This window comes from Mustelus asterias, chromosome 2 (genome assembly GCF_964213995.1).
Source record: "Mustelus asterias chromosome 2, sMusAst1.hap1.1, whole genome shotgun sequence".
In the NCBI taxonomy this organism is placed as follows: Eukaryota; Metazoa; Chordata; class Chondrichthyes; order Carcharhiniformes; family Triakidae; genus Mustelus; species Mustelus asterias.
In genome coordinates this window covers 7,750,307-7,768,757 of record NC_135802.1, presented here as the reverse complement: position 1 = coordinate 7,768,757, position 18,451 = coordinate 7,750,307, and the positions used below count along the sequence as shown (strand labels likewise).

At 42.8% G+C, this 18,451-nt stretch overlaps 1 protein-coding gene across 3 annotated transcripts in view; it reads left to right on the top strand.

Annotated features, from left to right (window-relative positions):
• The window catches only part of LOC144504900 (protein lifeguard 1-like), a 63,021-nt gene extending 47,960 nt beyond the window's left edge, over positions 1–15,061 (top strand). Inside the window, exons 5-9 of one of the 3 annotated variants that reach the window (XR_013499714.1) lie at positions 2,510–2,638; positions 3,649–3,792; positions 4,614–4,844; positions 11,573–11,620; positions 13,624–15,061. Coding sequence is in view for 1 of the 3 variants with exons in the window: in XM_078230652.1 (XP_078086778.1) it covers positions 2,510–2,638; positions 3,649–3,792; positions 4,614–4,763 (423 nt within the window). In the remaining 2 variants the exon portion in view is untranslated. Of the gene's footprint in view, positions 1–2,509; positions 2,639–3,648; positions 3,793–4,613; positions 9,311–11,572; positions 11,621–13,623 lie in introns of those variants that run through there. The other 2 variants (XR_013499711.1, XM_078230652.1) reach the window with 2 other exon arrangements.
• The last annotated feature ends 3,390 nt before the right edge of the window (positions 15,062–18,451 follow it).

Sequence of the window (18,451 nt, the reverse complement as noted above, 5' to 3'; positions counted from 1 at the left end):
CTGGCAAATGTTCAGAGGGGAGGTGATGGTCTTGTGATAATACCACTAGGCCATCAATCCAGAAACTCAGCTAATATTCTGGGGACCTGGGTTCAATTCCCACCACGGCAGATGGTGGAATTTGAATTCAGTAAAAAAAATCTGGAATTAAGAATCTACTGTGACCATGAAATCATTGTCGATTGTTGGAAAAACCCATCTGGTTCACTTTCTTTTAGGGAAGGAAATCTGCCATCTTTGCCTGGTCTACATGTGACTCGAGAGCCACAACAATGTGGTTGACCCTCAACTGCCCTCAAGGCAACTAACGATGCGCAATAAATGCTGGCCAGCCAGCGACACCCATGTCCCATGAATAAATAAAATGAAAAGCAATGCTTAATTGTTGCATAAGGGACTGTGTGCAGTAATAGGTTTGATTATGAACTGGGCAGCTGCTTTTGAAGAGGAGATCAGGATGCTAGTGATACTGGGGGCAGGGAGAGATGAACAAAGACTCCTATGAGTAGCCAGCTTTTAGAACATAGAACATAGAAAAAATACAGCACAAACAGGCCCTTCGGCCCACAAGTTGCGCCGGTCATGTCCCTACCTAGCTTATATATAGGCTTACTTATAACCCTCAATCCTATTCAGTCCCATGTACTCATCCAGAAATCTCTTAAAAGACCCTATCGAGTTTGCCTCCACCACCACTGACGGCAGCCGATTCCACTCACCCACCACCCTCTGAGTGAAAAACTTACCCCTGACATCTCCTCTGTACCTACTCCCCAGCACCTTAAACCTGTGTCCTCTCGTAGTAGCCATTTCAGCCCTGGGAAAAAGCCTCCAAGAATCCACCCAATCTATACCTCTCAACATCTTGTACACCTCTATCAGGTCACCTCTCATCCTTCGTCTCTCCAAGGAGAAAAGACCGAGCTCCCTCAGCCTATCCTCATAAGGCATGCCAACCAATCCAGGCAACATCCTTGTAAATCTTCTCTGCACCCTTTCAATCATTTCCACATCCCTCCTGTAATGAGGCGACCAGAACTGAGCACAGTACTCTAAGTGAGGTCTGACGAGGGTCTTATAAAGCTGCAACATTATCTCCCGACTCCTAAACTCAATCCCACAATTGATGAAGGCCAGCACACCATACGCCTTCTTAACCACCACCTCTACCTGCGAGTCCTATGGACCCGGACCCCAAGGTCCTTCTGATTCTCTACACTGCTAAGAGTCTTACCCTTGATATTATACTCCTTCATCCCATTTGACCTGCCAAAATGGAGCACTACACATTTATCTGGGTTGAAGTCCATCTGCCACTTCTCCGCCCAGTCTTGCATCCTATCTATGTCACGCTGCAGCTTCTGACATCCCTCCAACCTATCCACAACACCACCAACCTTTGTGTCGTCGGCAAACTTACCAACCCATCCCTCCACTTTCTCATCCAGGTCATTTATGAAAATGACAAACAGCAAGGGTCCCAGAACAGATCCCTGGGGCACTCCACTGGTGACTGACCTCCATTCAGAAAAAGACCCGTCTACAACCACTCTGCCTTCTGCAAGCAAGCCAGTTCTGAATCCACAAAGCAACAACCCCTTGGATCCCATGCCCTCTCACTTTCTCGAGAAGTCTTGCATGGGGGACCTTATCGAACGCCTTGCTGAAGTCCATGTAAACCACATCTACTGCTTTTCCTTCGTCAATGTGTTTAGTCACATTTTCAAAGAACTCCACCAGGCTCGTAAGGCACGATTTGCCTTTGACAAAGCTGTACTGACTACTTTTGAGCATACTAAACTTCTCTGAATGCTCATAAATCCTGTCCCTCAGGATCTTCTCCATCAACATTTCTACAGTTGAAAGTTTTCACTGAGACAGCCTTGGTTGTAAATGTTGAAAAAATATTTCCAAGACTTTTGAGTTGAGAGAGATTAATGTGAGGAATTGTGGCATGCTAATTTTGTGTGGCAGTACAAATTGCAGTTGTGCAAATTAATTAAATTAATTTGACCTGGCATACATACCAGAAAGTGCATCCGAGTGACAATTTGAGACCAATTTGTTCAGTGACACTTCCCACGAGAGCTGAAATAAGACCATTACCTATAAAAACAAATGCTACACACTTTGTCTAGAAGTCTTTCTTCCAATTTGTCTCCCATCCAAGGTTATGTTTTACAATATAGCTACTTGTATGTTGATTTTTAAGTTTTGTTTTTGCTCGTTTCAAGAGCTGGAGAAAAAATTGAAGCCAATACTTAATAGATAACGATGATCTATGCAGTTCTATGTCCATGGACAAAAAAAACTCAATCATTCATGCAAAATTATCTATCTAGTTCAAATCAGATGAGGATGCTATAGCTCAGTTATGATGTAGTTAAATAAAAGTAAAGCTAGAAATTGAGAGACTGACACTATTTAATCCAAAAGGTATATATGTCTGATACAAACTGGTAGCAGTGTATATACAGTTTATTACTTGTTTTTGCTTTTCTGTCTGCAGTCTATCCTGACCCTGAGTATGTCGTACATGGCTGGAATGATTGCTAGTTTCTACAGTACGGACTCTGTAGTGATGGCTGTTGGCATCACTGCAGCTGTTTGCTTTACTGTTGTCATTTTCTCTATGCAGGTAAGCGTTTCAGAAAATATGTTCACACACGAGCTTCTAAACTGGGCACTTAGAAAATTGAAAAGGGAGGGGAGGAAATGAAGCACGTAACTAATTGTGTAAATTATCTGACTGCTTGAGATACTAAAACCAACAGTGAAATAGAATGTTGTTAACTTTAATTTGGCCTTTGGCACAGTAACTCTACCCTACCCTTTCCAAGCTTAGTTTGCTGACCTATCCTTCCTCCCAGTCACATTGCCTGCCACCTCAGTCCTTGTGCTGCTTCTCCCTGCCTTGGTCACCAAGAAAGTGGACATTTCCATTGTTCTCCTGGCTACCACCATCTTTAGTTAGCAACTCATCCAAAACCTGCTTCCCATACCTTATCCTGCTCATCTTTCCTTGCATGAGGACCTGTATTAGCATCCTGTCCTCCAGTGCTTTCAATTTCTAATCATCCTCGTATTTCAATCCCTGCGGTCTCACCCCTCGATCTCCTCCACCTCCAGCCCTCTTTCTGAACACTGTTCCTCTGGCACTAATGTTTTGTGCATTCTCACCCTTTATGTCATCACTGTTATGCATTAAGCCACCTTAAGCTTTGAAATTCTGTTCTTAATGCCTTCTATAGTTATACTGATCATTTTGATTTGTTTACTTGGAAACTGTTAAAAATTTTGTGTGTGGGGATAAGAAGTTGATTCTTTTGAAAGGACAAACTAAAGGTTTGTGAGCTAACATTAGAAGACTAGACCGTAACCAATGAATTGCAGACATAATCCTAACAAAATTTAGCTAACTCCATTAATTGCTTTATTTCCAATCCCATTAGATTTTATTGTTAAAGTTTATTTATTAGTCACAAGTAAGGCTTACATTAACACCGCAATGAAGTTACTGTGAAATTCCCCTAGTCGCCACACTCCGACGCCTGTTCGGGTTGTGAATCTGTAACTTGCCATCTGGTCCTGATGTCTGTACAGGGTTAATTTGTTATCCTGCTAATGGATTTTCTTGCCTCTTCACAGACAAAGTATGACTTTACTTCCTGTATGGGTGTGATGTTGGTGTCTGCGGTTGTGCTCTTTTTCTTCGGAATTCTGTGCATTTTTATCCAGAACCGGATTCTCCAGATTGTGTATGCTTCTGTTGGTGCACTGATCTTCACAGTGGTAAGTGTGAATGCTTCCTTCAGACGAATAGTGATTGTGCTTCCTCAAAACTTGCACCTTTTACCATGCAGTCACAAGTTCTCTGGATTTACCTTTCTAAGAAGGTTGTAGCCTGTTGACTACAAATACAATATATATGACCATTAAATGATGTCTGCAGACTGACCGGATGGGTGGTTATCAAATCTGGAATAAGAGCATAATATAAGAAATAGCAGGAGAAGATGATATGGTCCATCAAGCCTGCTGCACCATTCGGTATGATCATGACTGACCCTGGATTTCAACTCCCACTCCCCATATTCCTTAATTCCTGAAATGATCAAAGGTCTGTCTATCTCAGTCTTAAATACATTCAGTGATGGTGCATCCACAACCCTCTGGATTAGAGAATTCCAACAATTCTCAACCCTTTTGAGTGAAGAAATTTCTCCTCATCTCGGTCCTAAATGATTGCCTCTTTTGTGAAAATTGTCTGTTCTAGATTCCCCAGCCAGTTGAAACAATGTCTCAGTGTCTATACCCAGCTAGACAGAGTAGATAGGGAATAACTGTTCCCGCTCGTAAAAGGATCAGGAAAGAGAGGGCACAGATTTAAACTGATTTGCAAAAGAAGCAAATGTGATATGAATCATAGCAGCATACAGTACAGAAGAGGCCTCTCAGTCCATTGAGCCTGTACCGACAAAACTCCGCCAATGTCACTTTCCAACACTTGGCCCATTGCTTTGAATGTTATGACAGTGGTTGCAGAGTGATGAACAAACGTTTAAAGGAGATTAGCTGTCCAATCTAATTGTGTGCTCTTAATTCTTCTGCAGTTTTTGGCCATTGACACGCAGATGATCCTGGGCAACAAACAGCTGGTTATCAGTCCGGAGGAATACGTTTTTGCAGCACTCAACCTTTATACCGATATTATCAATATCTTTATGTTCCTCATGACCATCATTGGGAGTACCAGAGAGTGAGATGTCAGCAAACAAGGAAGAGTGCTCCAAGTACAGCGAAGAACTAACCTGAAGCCATCTTTCCTTTATTGTGTAGTCTAGGTTAAGGAATATTCCTTTTGACTGATACAGTTGTAATGCCACTCCTGTGAATAAGCATGTTTGCATGGATGGGCAAATGTGAATGTAACAGCTTCACTGTGGCCATCAGTGCATTCACTATCAGTTGCTTCTTGCAGCAGGTTCATCTACACATTTGATATTCCCTTTTACTTATATCCTCCAATGAGTTTAGCGTTCACCTTTCCAAAGCAGAAGATTAATCATGTAAATTTAAAAATTAATACAAATTTCTTTATGGAAGAGTGAGGTTGACACTGCTGCAAAACACCACTTGTACACTTTGAGATAATTATGAATTGAGGTATTTTGCCTCTGAAATTAAACCAACTCAAGTTGTTTAAAGCAACAGAACTAACAGTAAATTTACTAAATTCTAGTTCTGCATCTATTTAATCTCAAGTGAACCTGAATAGCGTACATGGTTTGCAAATCAGTGAAAATAAATTAACCTCGTAAGTGTGTAAGAATTGTGAATTACACTATAACTTGATTTAAGTAAGGAAAGTTTGTAGCTTTTAGTGTACCAATCGTGATGACCTATACAGGCAATATAACAAACAATTGAAAATAAGATTGTAAAATTGGTGGAGGGTGTTGAGGAAGTGGGTTAAGGAGAGGAAGCCACAGTTGTTTTGAATGACTATCTATATTGTGTTTAAATCCAGTAATTCAAGTGGGTTTTGGGGAACTAATTTAATTTTTTTTAAAAGCCAGAAATCAGCCTTTATTTTTGAATGAAGGCAACACTTCAGTTACTGAATTTAAGAATAAAGAATTGGTCTTTTTCAATTAGAAGCAGGTTATGTGCAGAGAAAACTGCAGCTGGAATTCAACCCAAGTGAAGGGAAGTCCGTCAGTGGTTCATTTGTGTTTTGATTTGTAAATTAAACTGACTATTTGGCTGGCTGTGTTAGGAATGTGTTCTGTGAGTAGAACTTGTATTGTTGAGGAAAGTGTCTAGAGCTGGTTAGTGACATTGTAACTTACTGAGAACTGAATTGCATTTTTAACATTTATGAATTTATGACATGCACGTATGAAGAAGTTTGTGGTATGATGCTTTCCCCCTTGTAGTATTTCTTGGGTATATTGGACTAAAGAGAGCGAGTTTTTTGGAATGCGTATTACAGGCATCCTTATTTCTGAATATTTTCCAGTTTTAGCTTGCTCATCTTGGGATTCCACAGAACCTAACATTAGATTATTTAAAATATTTTTGTTGGTCTTTTAGCATAGTCATTGATAAATAAATAGGTTTCATTTTCCAACGCTTAAGACCTCAGATCCAACTATTGTCCAGCCCTTTCCCCATTTATGAATTAAGTTTAGACGATCAGAAACCACCAAAGAAATGAGGCTTTGCGAATCATATTTGGGGTTGGTGTAACTAGAAGGGGAACCCTGCATAGGACAACGAATGTTAATATGTTTTGTGATGTAACTAACTCCAGTGAAATTTATCATGTAGAATTAACTGTAATGTACATTTTTGTATCCACTAACTGCATTGGTGCAATCAGTCATGGGCCATGCATCAGAAATGACTTGATTGAACGATTAAGGTTTGCATGTACATAAGTGGGAATGTAAATGCTTTAAAAAGCATGAGGTAATCAAGGGGGTGATTTGCTTAAAATTGAGCGCTGTAAAGGAGGCTGGTCCAAACAATTTGCATTTCAAGAAAATAGTTTACTTTGTTATCAAATAAAAGTGCAAAGACTATAGTGTGTTTAAATTTCGAAAATGTTTTGACTGTGAACCCAGAACTTGTACAGCTGTTCAAAAATGCATGAGTAAAACTAATTTTCGATGTAATTGTGTTTGAGTATTTGAACATATTGAGTTTTAGATATTTCTTATGTTCATTCTAGGTATTTATTTCTAATATGCAGTATAAACTATAGAAACCTGCAAGAAACAGTTTGATCTCGATGGAGATCCAAGTTAAGGTCAAAGATGCTTACTATGTTAATTTTGAGAACTGCAAGAATAATTCACATTCCACTTGGGGGTATTTTATCTTGAAATGAGAAAACAAAGATCCTACCTTCAGGCACATTTTGTGGAAAAAGTTTGCTTTAATTTTTGGAAATGAGCATTAAGTTGTATTCAACTGACTAGAGACATGATTCGTTCACCCTTTTGTCTCATCAATTTATATTGCTGGCTTGAAAATGCGCTAATATTTTCAGGCTACCATTTTGAAATAGCTTGCACAGCACTCTTGCCTTCATGCCATGGTTTTAATCCTTTACCATAACAGTGCTGGAAAATACTATAAACACCACTATAATACACTCATTTAAGGCTATGGGCCAAATTATGTACAGCTCTTTTTAAAATTCTTTTCAGAAACAGACCAGTTAGCTACCTAATGCTTATTCTTTACATAAGCCTGCTCGTATCTCACCTGATCAACTTGTTTTCAGCTCTTGCTTTTAAAATTCAAGTAAAAGATTGTTGAGCAAAGAAAATTTAGCTCATTCAGTGTGTGCATTGCCAGCTAACTAGTAGGGCAAGTGAATGACAGACTAATATCAGAAGCTGAACCCTGACCAAATTTAAATTAAAGTTCAATTCTTTTCATTTTTTAAAATCTCAAAATAATGTTGCTCTCCTATCATGATTTAGTCTGAATTTGTGAACTTCTGTAGATAATACACTTGGGGATGGGCAATAAATGCTGGCTTAACCAGCGATACCCAGATCCCATGAATAAAAATTTAAAAAATAATACATAATCGCTTCTAAGAGTTGGTGTGATTATAATCTGGCTTGTTATTCCTTCACTGCAGAATTAGGCATTTGATGTGTTGAACAGTTTAGTAAAATCAACTCGAGTGAGGTCAAGTCAATGGTAAAGCTGATGGAAGTTTGGAATGTTAACATCTGGGAACCCAGCAATCACTTGTTTGAAGGTATTGTTGATATTTTCATACAACAAAACCCACTGTCCAGAGATTTTTTTGTTTTAAGGTGAAATGGGAACCTTTCACTTCTGAATCCTTGGTTCCAATTCTTCTTGGAACGTCGCCTCTCCTGACTTTGAATTTTGTGAAATCCTAGCCAAGTTCCTCGTGAACCGTGAAAAAGTACCTTGTCTGGTATCAAGTAGTCAATCCCAGCTACAAGAATGTTTGGTGAGTGAAGGAAAATAGACCTGACTTTGGCATAAATTCATCCTTGTAGGTTTGAGATGAGAGTTGCATTATTAAGAGAGGGAGCTTTTCTCTGCCAATATTCTGTTGAATTTTATTTGGTAGCATATAATGCTGACGGTTGCTATCCTGTGTGCTCTTTCAGATTATCTTGAAATGGCTGTTTGGTGAAAAATGGTACAAAATTAACAATCTTTTCCAAAAGAAATTGCAATTCTAAAATAAGGAAATTTTGAATATAATTTGCATGGTTGTCTCAATTTCTGAACCTGTCCATTTCTGGAAGTTTCAATTCATGCGGCAGGATTTTCCAGCTCTTCTTGCTGATGAGATCTTCTGGTCCCGCTGAAGGTGACCCTCCGCACCGGTGGGTTTCCGGGAGGCGAGATGGGTGGGTCATACAAAATGCTGTCAACGTTGGCAGGACCGGAAGATCCTGCTGGCAACCAATGGTGAGATGCCTCCACCACTGGAGGGCTGGAAAATCCCAGCCATAATCAGATGTGTTGAGCAATTCCAGCAATAGATGAATTTCCATCTTCAAACTATCATTTGCAGCAATTCATTTAATCTGCTAATTTGCTCAGTATTCTTTAATATATTGAATTAAGCAATCATTTACACGTCTGCTATTTTCTCTACTTCACACATTGAAAGGATTTGAGTTGTCTTTTAAACGAGACTGAAGCACTCTTGTACAAATTTTAGCAGATGATTTCAGATTTTCCAGAATTTGTTTATATTCAGTTGGGCAGTTTTAATGATGCTAAATGTATAGTATTTATAAGGTTGTTGATATTTATTACCACATGTTTTTGCATGACCTTCAAATCTGTTTAATGCAATGTTTGGGATTCTTTTGAAGTAACTTTTTAACACAGTTTAAGATTTAGTAAAGTTTCTTCTGTAATAAACTTGGCATTTTTGAATGCTTTTTTTCTGGAGCACCTATGTTTTCTATCATGTTCTCATTTAGATTATTGGGTCAGTGTGTGAACTTCTAATCTATTCACAGTTTGACACGAGCTTTGCATCTGGAAAGGAAGTTGACTGTATTATCTATCCCCTCGTGTATTAAGTTAACTATAACGATCATCAAACCATTCAGCTTTCTCAACTCTATTTATCATTAACAAATGAAATGCTGATCTGATGAAACTCGATGTGGTTGCTAGAGGTTGATAGTTAATGCACTTTTGACTTCAGATATGTTCTGTATTGCTATATATTAACTGATGCACCGTTGCAGTAATTAAACAAATTTAAATAAAGTTTTCATGCACTGTAGCAGTTTCATCCTTTGAAAACTACAGGTTCTGAACCAATTGTTGAAATCTCCATTTTTGTGTTGGGTTTTGAGTTAAGTTTTAAGCAATGCTGAATTTGCAGACAGGAAAAAGTGAATCTTAATGCAGTTCATTAATTTGTAGCCTTTTGTTGTAAATTTTCTTTCTGTAGTTTTTTCTTTGGCTATTAAGCTACTTGATTTTCTTCTATGGTAAAAGAAAACTTAAGAATACAATTATACTCGCTTTGCTATAGATTTAGCACCAGGCATACCTAAAAATTAACGTTAACCTGGTGAAGCTACAACACATGACTGATTACATGTATGCTAAACAGCAGAATCAATATACAATAGATGGAACTAAACGATTCCACAACAACAGATCGGGTCCAAGCTCTGCATTCCTGCCACATCATCTTTGACCAATGGTGGGCAATTAAACAACTGACTGGAGGAGAAAGCTCCACAAACATCCCTTCAAACGTATTTGTATTATCAGGCTGTTTGATCAACATTCCATCCGAGATTCAGCTGAGATTTTTTCCGTTCAACATTTAAAGATCTAAGTCATTGGCTGGAATTCTCCGTCCATTTGCTGCTGACAGAGGAGACCGAGAATTTGGAGCTCAACTAGCTCTCCGTTCACTGCGGCTGGATCCTGCTGGTGTGAACAGCTGGAGAATTCCGCCCATCTTGATCTCAATACTAGCTCCATTATCTCAAATTCTGGCTCATTTCCTGACCGCTGTCTGGGGTTGAACCACACTCAGCGTACTGTGTACTGTTTGAACATGAGAATCTTTGAATTCTATATCCTCCTCATAAAACTACCTACTTACTAATATCATCTATTTTCACCCCTGCATCAGTTTGTCTTCTGCTGAAACCTTTATCCATGCTACTGCTCCAATGTTCTTCTGACCTGCCTTCCATCTCCCACTTCTGATAAATTTAAGCTCACTCCAATCTCTGCTTGTGGCATGGCTGGCACCAAGTTGAGTTTACTCCTCTACCCCCATGCATAACAATCTGCATTGACTTGTGCAAATTCTGCTGTACAAATCTCTGGCTGCATTTTCTCCATCTGACTCCCTCATTTTATTTGCCCATTTCCACTGCCACGTCACGACAACTGTGCCTCCAACTCAAATTTTGCGATTCACTTCCACCTTATAAGATGCTCCTATCAATCGAACTCCGATCAAGCTTCAGTCACTTATCTGACAACTTGCATTTATACAGCACCTTTAATATAGTAAGATGTTCCCAAGGTTCCTTACAGAAGTCTGATTAAACAAAATTGACACTCGGATATGCAAGGAGATGTCACAGCAGATGACCAAAAGCTTGATCAAACGATAAGAGCTGGACATTTCCTACTGTTCACGCTGGTGGGGTTCTCCAGGCCTGCTGTAGTAAACAGATTTGGCTGAGTGCCAAGTTCTACATCCTCATTTGCAGTGGTGGTGGGTTGTGAACGGCCAGAATATTCTGGCCTACGTTTAGGGAGGACCTGAGAGGTTGAGCGCACAGATGTTCAGGGTGGAAATTTACAGCTCAGGGCTGAGAACATTGACAATGTTTGATTTGATTTGATTTGACATTGGCGAAACCATTAAATGTTGGGTTGTTTAAGAGCCCAGGTATCTTGGAGGGGTGTGAGATTCGAGGGGAGAGAGAAATGCGGAGGGATAAGGTCATGGAAGGATTTTGAACAATGAGAATTTTAAAATCGAGGCGTTGCTTAACGGAGCTAATATAGGTCAGTGAGCACAACGGTGATGGGTGAATGAGACTTGGTGCAGATTAGGAAAAGGGGTAGCAGAGTTTTGGATGACTTCAAAGTTTCCAGAGGGTAGAAAATGGTGTCTCCTTCTGGTTTGAGTGTTTTTTGCTTCTTGTCTGTGAACGCTCCACATGTTGCCTTGGTTTATTTTAATGTTGCACAAATGCATGTTTTTGTACAAGAAGTTTCCATTGATGCTAATTCGTAAAGTTTCATTGACACTGATAAAGTTCATGTGTCTATTGTAGAAAGAAGATAATTTTACTGACGTGCATATCTGTAAAGAAAAGCCAATATTTAATTTCCACTAATGGGAAATCAGTTTGGAATTTTCTCCCCCTCCACTTTCATATTGGGGTGCTCAGTCAGGTTTCCCACTGATCCATATTCATACATTCCTGGATGCTCTGGAATCATGTTTTATTGCCCATCTCTATTTGCCCCTGCACTGAGTGGCTTCCTTGATTTTTTTCAGGGTTGACCAGATTGTTGTAGATCTGGAGTTGCATGTCAGCCAGACCAGGTAAGAATGGCAGATTTCCCATCCCAATCAACAATGGTTTCTTGGTCATTATTAGAATTTTAATTCCAGATGTTTTATTGAATTCAATTTCCACCATCTGCAGTGGTGGGATGGGATTGCAACCTGGATCCCAGAGCATTACCTTGGGGCTCAGGGTTTACTAGTCATGTTCCAAGTGCTTAGTACTGCTGCTTCACAGAACCAGGGACCTAGGTTTGATTTCAGCATGTTCTGTGTCTATGTGGGTTTCCTCAGCACTTCAGTTCCACCCCACAGCCCGAAGATGTGTACATTAGGTGGATTAACTATGGTAAATACACAGGGATAGGGTGGCGGGGAGAGCCTGGGTGGGATGCTCTTGCGGAGAGTTGGTGCAGATTTGATTGGCTGAATGGCCTTTTTCTGCACTGTAGGGATTGTGTGGTCTAATGGTATGCTATTGCCTTAAAAGATCAGGAAATGTGTGTAGCTGTGTCCTCATTTCACTTGTGACTTCGAGGTGAGAGCAAAAGCACTGGTTTCTTGGAAATGGTAGTATGATGCCACATTGTTGTGGGTACACGGTTGGTCTGGTCATGATCAGTACCTCCCTACACCACTGCAGCAGCTCGGGCAAGGTTCCACTCTGAAACAGAGACTAGCAATGTGACCAGAAGGCAATGGGAAGGATGAAGGAGACGTGGGAGTCGATGGACGCAGTTTGGTATGCAGTGTATGTTCATTGTCTTACAGGTCAGTGATGATGGGCTTGTCTGGGTCTGCAGTCTGCAAATGGGGAAAACTAGTTGAAGGGTGGTGCGTATGGGGCGGGGGGTTGCTCTTTGTAACAGTATACAACCTCAAGGGGGAGGGGTGAAATCCAACTGGGGCATGGGGACATCAGCAGTGATGGGTTTGGAGGGAAGATTGGCACGTCTATCACAATGGCAATGAGATCTAGGGTTACTGGGAAAGGCTGGTGAATAATTGGAAGAAAGTCTGCCTGCACATGGTGAGATTCCAGGAAAATGGGAGAGACCTCACCAAGAATCGACATGTGGTGTAGCTGGTCTTGAATTAAAAATGCGGCAGCACCATCTTGAAAGCTCAAAGTAACTGTGCAGTTTGAAATGGAAACTGGAGACGGATCTGTATGGTAAGGCTCTGAGGCTGTGGGAGGCAATCTCACAGCTGAACTAAAGGGCGCTCTGGAGGCACCCTCAAACTGTTTAGAGCCATGACATTGAAATAGATGGTAGTCATGATGTGGAGATGCCGGCGTTGGATTGGGGTAAGCACAGTAAGAAGTCTCACAACACCAGGTTAAAGTCCAACAGGTTTATTTGGTAGCAAATACCATAAGCTTTCGGAGCACAGCTCCTTCGTCAGATGGAGTCATTCCATCTGACGAAGGAGCTGTGCTCCGAAAGCTTATTGTATTTGCTACCAAATAAACCTGTTGGACTTTAACCTGGTGTTGTGAGACTTCTTATTGAAATAGAGCCAGAGCTAAAAGTCTTCCTCAAGAAGGTGCTGTTGGAGCCAATGCCCTTTGGTGTGCTTTAACAAGAGACTACAGAAGTTACTGGCTTCACCAAACGGGTACTCCATTTGAGTATTAATAGCAAAGATGGACATTGAAGGCAAACTTTTAATGAAACATAGATTCAATGAAAGCTAATGAATTTTCTGCAATTGGCATAGATAACAGGTCAAAGGGCTTCTAGTCATTGGTGAAATGCAATTTGAGTTTAATCAGTAAACCAGATCAGAGATAGCTGGAGTACTTTTAGAAAGGTGCCGAACATCCAGAGCTCTTCTGACCTCTGTGGCATTAAGTTGTCAAATATTAGGATTGGAATCTTGGTCATCTGGATCTGAGTTTGCGCCATAATTACAGGCTGAACCAACGATAAGCTAATAGTGCTGGCACAGTTCTAAGGCATAACGGTAGCTTTCTATTTGCAAATGGGACATCTAATATATTTGCCTATTATTAATCCATTGCATTTATCATTCCACAGGGAGAAGGGGGATTGGAGAATGGAGCCTGCGCTCAATGCTGCCTTTTTGATAATCGTGATTCAACTGAGGAAGAGAAGAAGGGCCCACTGCTGGCTTAGCCTGTGGTCCAGGGAAGTCCCAGCAAGAACTAGAGAATGAGGTGATTAGATCCATACCATGGAGGTGACTCTCAGATACACCATGCTTTTTTAATTGTGTTGTCCTGACTTAATCTGAGTTTATTTGGTTTGACCTAAAAAGAGGCCAAAGATTGCTGCTGCTACACATCAGCCTTGTCGCCAATCTCTGACTTTAGACCGAGGTCCACGTCGCCCCTTTACTGCCTATCATCTGTGACTTCTTTCCATTTTGCAGCAGGAATGTCTGCACACTCTGACTCCTATCTGACAGCCTCTGAACTTAAATGGGAGCCTTGACAACGTTTCCATTTACAAAAAACTATGGACAAAGTACTGCTTTGCCCTGTTTAATGTTTGTGTTAAACATTCTCTAATGTACCACACTAACACGCATCCACCCTATAATCTGCAGACTGCGTGCATACTCTTCCAGTAATACACATGCTAATCCGTAGATGCCTTTGTTTGTGTGGCATGCAGCTTTGTTAGGATCCAGCTTCCCTCCTCTCGGTCTTCCCTCTGCCTTCCCTTGCTCATCCTCTTCGTCTACCTTCTCTTGCTACTATAGTGAGCTGTGCCCACACTCATCCTTGCACATTGCCCTAGTATTTGCACTTTTCCAACCCCCCCCTCCCCCCGCCATCTCCTTGCACAACCCTCCTTACACTGCCTCCATACCTGTATCTACTTGCCTTGATCCCACACCCTCGCCTCTCATTCCAGCCTTTGAACTTTGGCCCTTTGTTGTGTTGACTGCATGAGCTCATAGCTCAATGCTGCCCAGATTGACACAGGTCTGGTTGTGGCACAGGGGGTACTCTGCAACTCCAGGTGCTGTATTGATGCATTGGTGACACGTGGGGGTCCATGGGTCCAGCAGCATAGTGCTGTCCATAAAGACCAACATGGCAAGGAAATGAAGGGCAGGAATTGGCATGCCCCAGAAGGCAGGTGTATAGTGCATCAGAAACCGTGCAGCACTATGGTAGGTAGGCTTTGCATATTGCACTCGTCTCGAAGTCTTTAGCAAACTGAGGGTCGTCTTGCAGCATGTCAATCTTTAGCCAGCGGGTTTGACACCAATGTAATTTCTAGCTGGTATGATGCAAGATTGAAAGACCTGATGGGATTCTAGTGGGCAGCTGTTTTAATGGGCATTCATGAGATGCAAATAGAATTTGTGCCACCGGTCAGTGGGAAGAGTGACCTGCCACTGGAGAATTGCAGTAAGAAGTCTAACAACTTCCACCCACCTACCTGAGGAAGGGACAGCCTGTTCCAAAAGCTAGTGGCTTTTGCTACCAAATAAACCTGTTGGACTTTAACCTGGTGTTAGACTTCTTACTGTGTTTACCCCAGTCCAACGCCGGCATCTCCACATCATGACTGGAGAATTGCAACAGGATTTCTGACATATTGCCTCTGACTAAATTCTCTGCCCCTGCTACCAAATACACCACAGACACTGGGAAAATAAGGAAATAGCCAATAAATTGAACAGATATTTTGCATCTAGTTCACTGTTCAGTGATAATACCACGCCGCCGCCACCTCCCTTAGTGACCAGGCTCTCCTTGTAAATAGCGCCATGAGAATTTTTTTTTACATCTACCTGAGCAGGAACAAGGACCCTTGGTTTAATATCTCACCCAAAAGCCAGCACCTCGGCCAATGCAGTACTCCTCCGACACTGCACAACAGCTGAAGGTGTAAACTCCTGCTAACCTTGTGATTCAGAGGCCTAGGTGCTACTTTGGACCTCGACCGACTGAATCACTGCTAAGAATGGAAAACAAAATAGCAAAACTTTTCCAAAGTTTAACTACATGTACCTATTGAGGCACGGCTGATGGCTACGTATTTTATCACAATAAATCCAATCAAATGAGTTAGGCTACAGTATATTTTCAGAAATAAAAATGAAAACCTGTAGCCCCGCGGTGCGTAGACGCAGTGCCGGCCGAAAGCCTCGCGGAGGCTGGTGGCCCCGCGGTGCGTAGACGCAGTGCCGGCCGAAAGTCTCGCGGAGGCTGGTGGCCCCGCGATGCGCAGACGCAGTGCCGGCCGAAAGTCTCGCGGAGGCTGGTGGCCCCGCGATGCGCAGACGCAGTGCCGGCCGAAAGCCTCGCGGGCAGGCGCTGCTGTTCGCGCTGCGCAGGTGCAGAAACAGTATCAGCCGAAAGCCTTTAGCGCGCGCTGTCCTGGCCAAAAGGCTCGTGCGAGGCGGGTGGCCCTTGGGCACCGCTTTTCGCGGTGCGCAGGCGCAGAGGTAGTGCCGGCTACCGGCAGAAAGCCGTTAGGAGCGAGCAGGGCGCGCGAGCGGCTCGAGCGGAAGGTGCCGCTCTCCTCTCTCTCTCTTTGGGGTCGTCGTGTTGGCGGCAGCAGAAAATGGCCGTGGAGCGGTGTGGAGAAACTCTGAGGTGGCTGGGAACGAGGGGGAGAAAGAAGGAAAGAAAATGGGGGAGCGGATGGAAACAGCTGAAGCAGCCGCGGGGAGGCAGGGCGGGAATCATGTGTGGGAGCGGAGAGAGAGGTGTGTGGGAGAGTTCAGAAATTGTGGCACAGTAATGCAAAGGAAGGAAGCTTTGGAGAAAAAAACATTGGTGAAAAGAGCAGGATATTCAGTTTGACAGGTGAGTATGAATGTGGTGGCCACTCTGGTATTAATCACACTTCATTAGAGTTTATTCCAAGATGTGTTTTTTCTGTCCAATAAAGCAAATAAACCCCGAGTGGTCAATTCCATTAGTGGAAGAAAAGATCTTCATCAGTTCATAAGATATAGGAACAGAATTAGGCCATTTGGCCCATCGAGTCCGCTCTGCCGTTCGATCATGGCTGATGAACTCCTCATCCCCATTTTCCTGCCTTCTCCCCATAACCCTTCAAACCATTAGCAATTACATTACAAGATCTATTACACTGAATGTCAGCACTTGGGCACTGTGGGACGTGGACAAGATGGAAGGAAAGAATGACATGAAGATACATTTAACCTGGATTTTAATCAGATCATCGCAGATGGTACAGAGTTGACCCAATGTCACCAACTGGGTAGCTGGTTGACATTAGGTTCAGACACATAGCAACGTGTTCCCTCCTTTTAAATCTGGAATGCCTCAAGAATGCCTTGGCTCCCTCAGCTTTCCCATCTATATACTTCCCTCTGCCAAAATCATCTGAAAATACGCCATATTGGGGTGAATTTTCCTGTCCCGGCTGCCACAGGAATGCTACTGGACAAGGGGCGGACCATGGAAAGGTCCGTTGACCTCAGGCGAGATTTTCCAATTTTGGGGCGAGTGCGGACGGACAATCCCACCCCAGGTTTGACATGAGCACTGAACACATACAACTCTCATAACCACCAGTCTGTTTTGTGTTGTTAGGTTGTTTAACTCAGTTATGGACCAGCTATAATTGAACCCAATTCAACCTTTGGAAGATTGAAGCCGTTGTCTTTGATCCCCACCATTGCCATGCATTCAGCCCCACTTCCCAGTCACTGTGAGGTTGAACCAGATTGTCCACAGGCTGGCAGTCCATAGAATCCCTACAGTACAGAAGGAGGCCATTTGGCCCATCAAGTCTGTACCGACCACAATCCCACCCAGGCCCTATTCCCGTAACCCTAAACATTTACCCTGTTAATCCCCTTGACACTAGGGTCAATTTAACATAGCCAATAAACCTAACCTGCACATCTTTGGACTGTGGGAGGAAACCAGAGCACCTGGAGGAAATCCACGCAGACATGGGGAGAAAGTACAAACTCCACACAGACAATCACCCAAGGCCGGAATTGAACCTGGGTCCCTGGTGCTGTAAGGCAGCTGTGCTAGCCACTGTGCCGCCCTGTTTGACCCAGAGCGCAACTTCTATCTGGATGGGTAGAATTCTACGTCTGCACGCCGCACATGCACCTGACCTGAGAGTTAAATAGCAGCTGGTGAAATCTGGCGAACAACCCGATATCATTGCGTAATCGTGCGATATTTCAGTGGTTGGGCATAGATCGGCTGGCTGTGTGGCCACTGACAATCATCCAGCTCTTGGAGTGGATTAAATCCCCAGTTGACCGAGATTTTATGTGCTGCATGCAATTTCAAGCTCAGCGCACAGGAAACATGGGCAGGAGGCTTTTCAACATTTTATTCCACTCTTGAATCCAAAGGACAAAAGAGCAAATGCTGGATGAGGAGTTGGGAGTTTCAAGGAGAATTGAGTTAGTGCTTTGTGGCTTTGAAAGAGTGATTTCTGTGTTGGGCTCAGTATAGCCTGGAACTCTTTGGACATTGTTCTCTCTGGCATTGAAGGTTTGGTTCTCCATGACATTGTTTGTGCATACTTCAGCCCCAAATACAAACCCATGATGGATGTTACTTACTCAGCAGGGGCACATCCTCCTCTGAGGAGGACAGGGAACAAAGAGGGAGGAAGCCTGGTGGTCGCAAGCAGAGGCACAGGCACAGGTTCATGAGGGACAGCAGGGATCATACCCCTGTGGAAGATACCACTACTAAGCTGCCAGGGTGTAGAGGCATCGTTCAAACTACTTGCGCAGGGAGTTCCCCCCACCACCACCGATCATTCCCCCTTGGGTGCACTGTGCCAGGGTGTCAGGCCGGCACTGCCCATGGGGCACCACCTTGCACCGACCTGTCGGGGGGGGGCCTCAATGGCCTCTGTCCCCACCAGCAGGGTGATC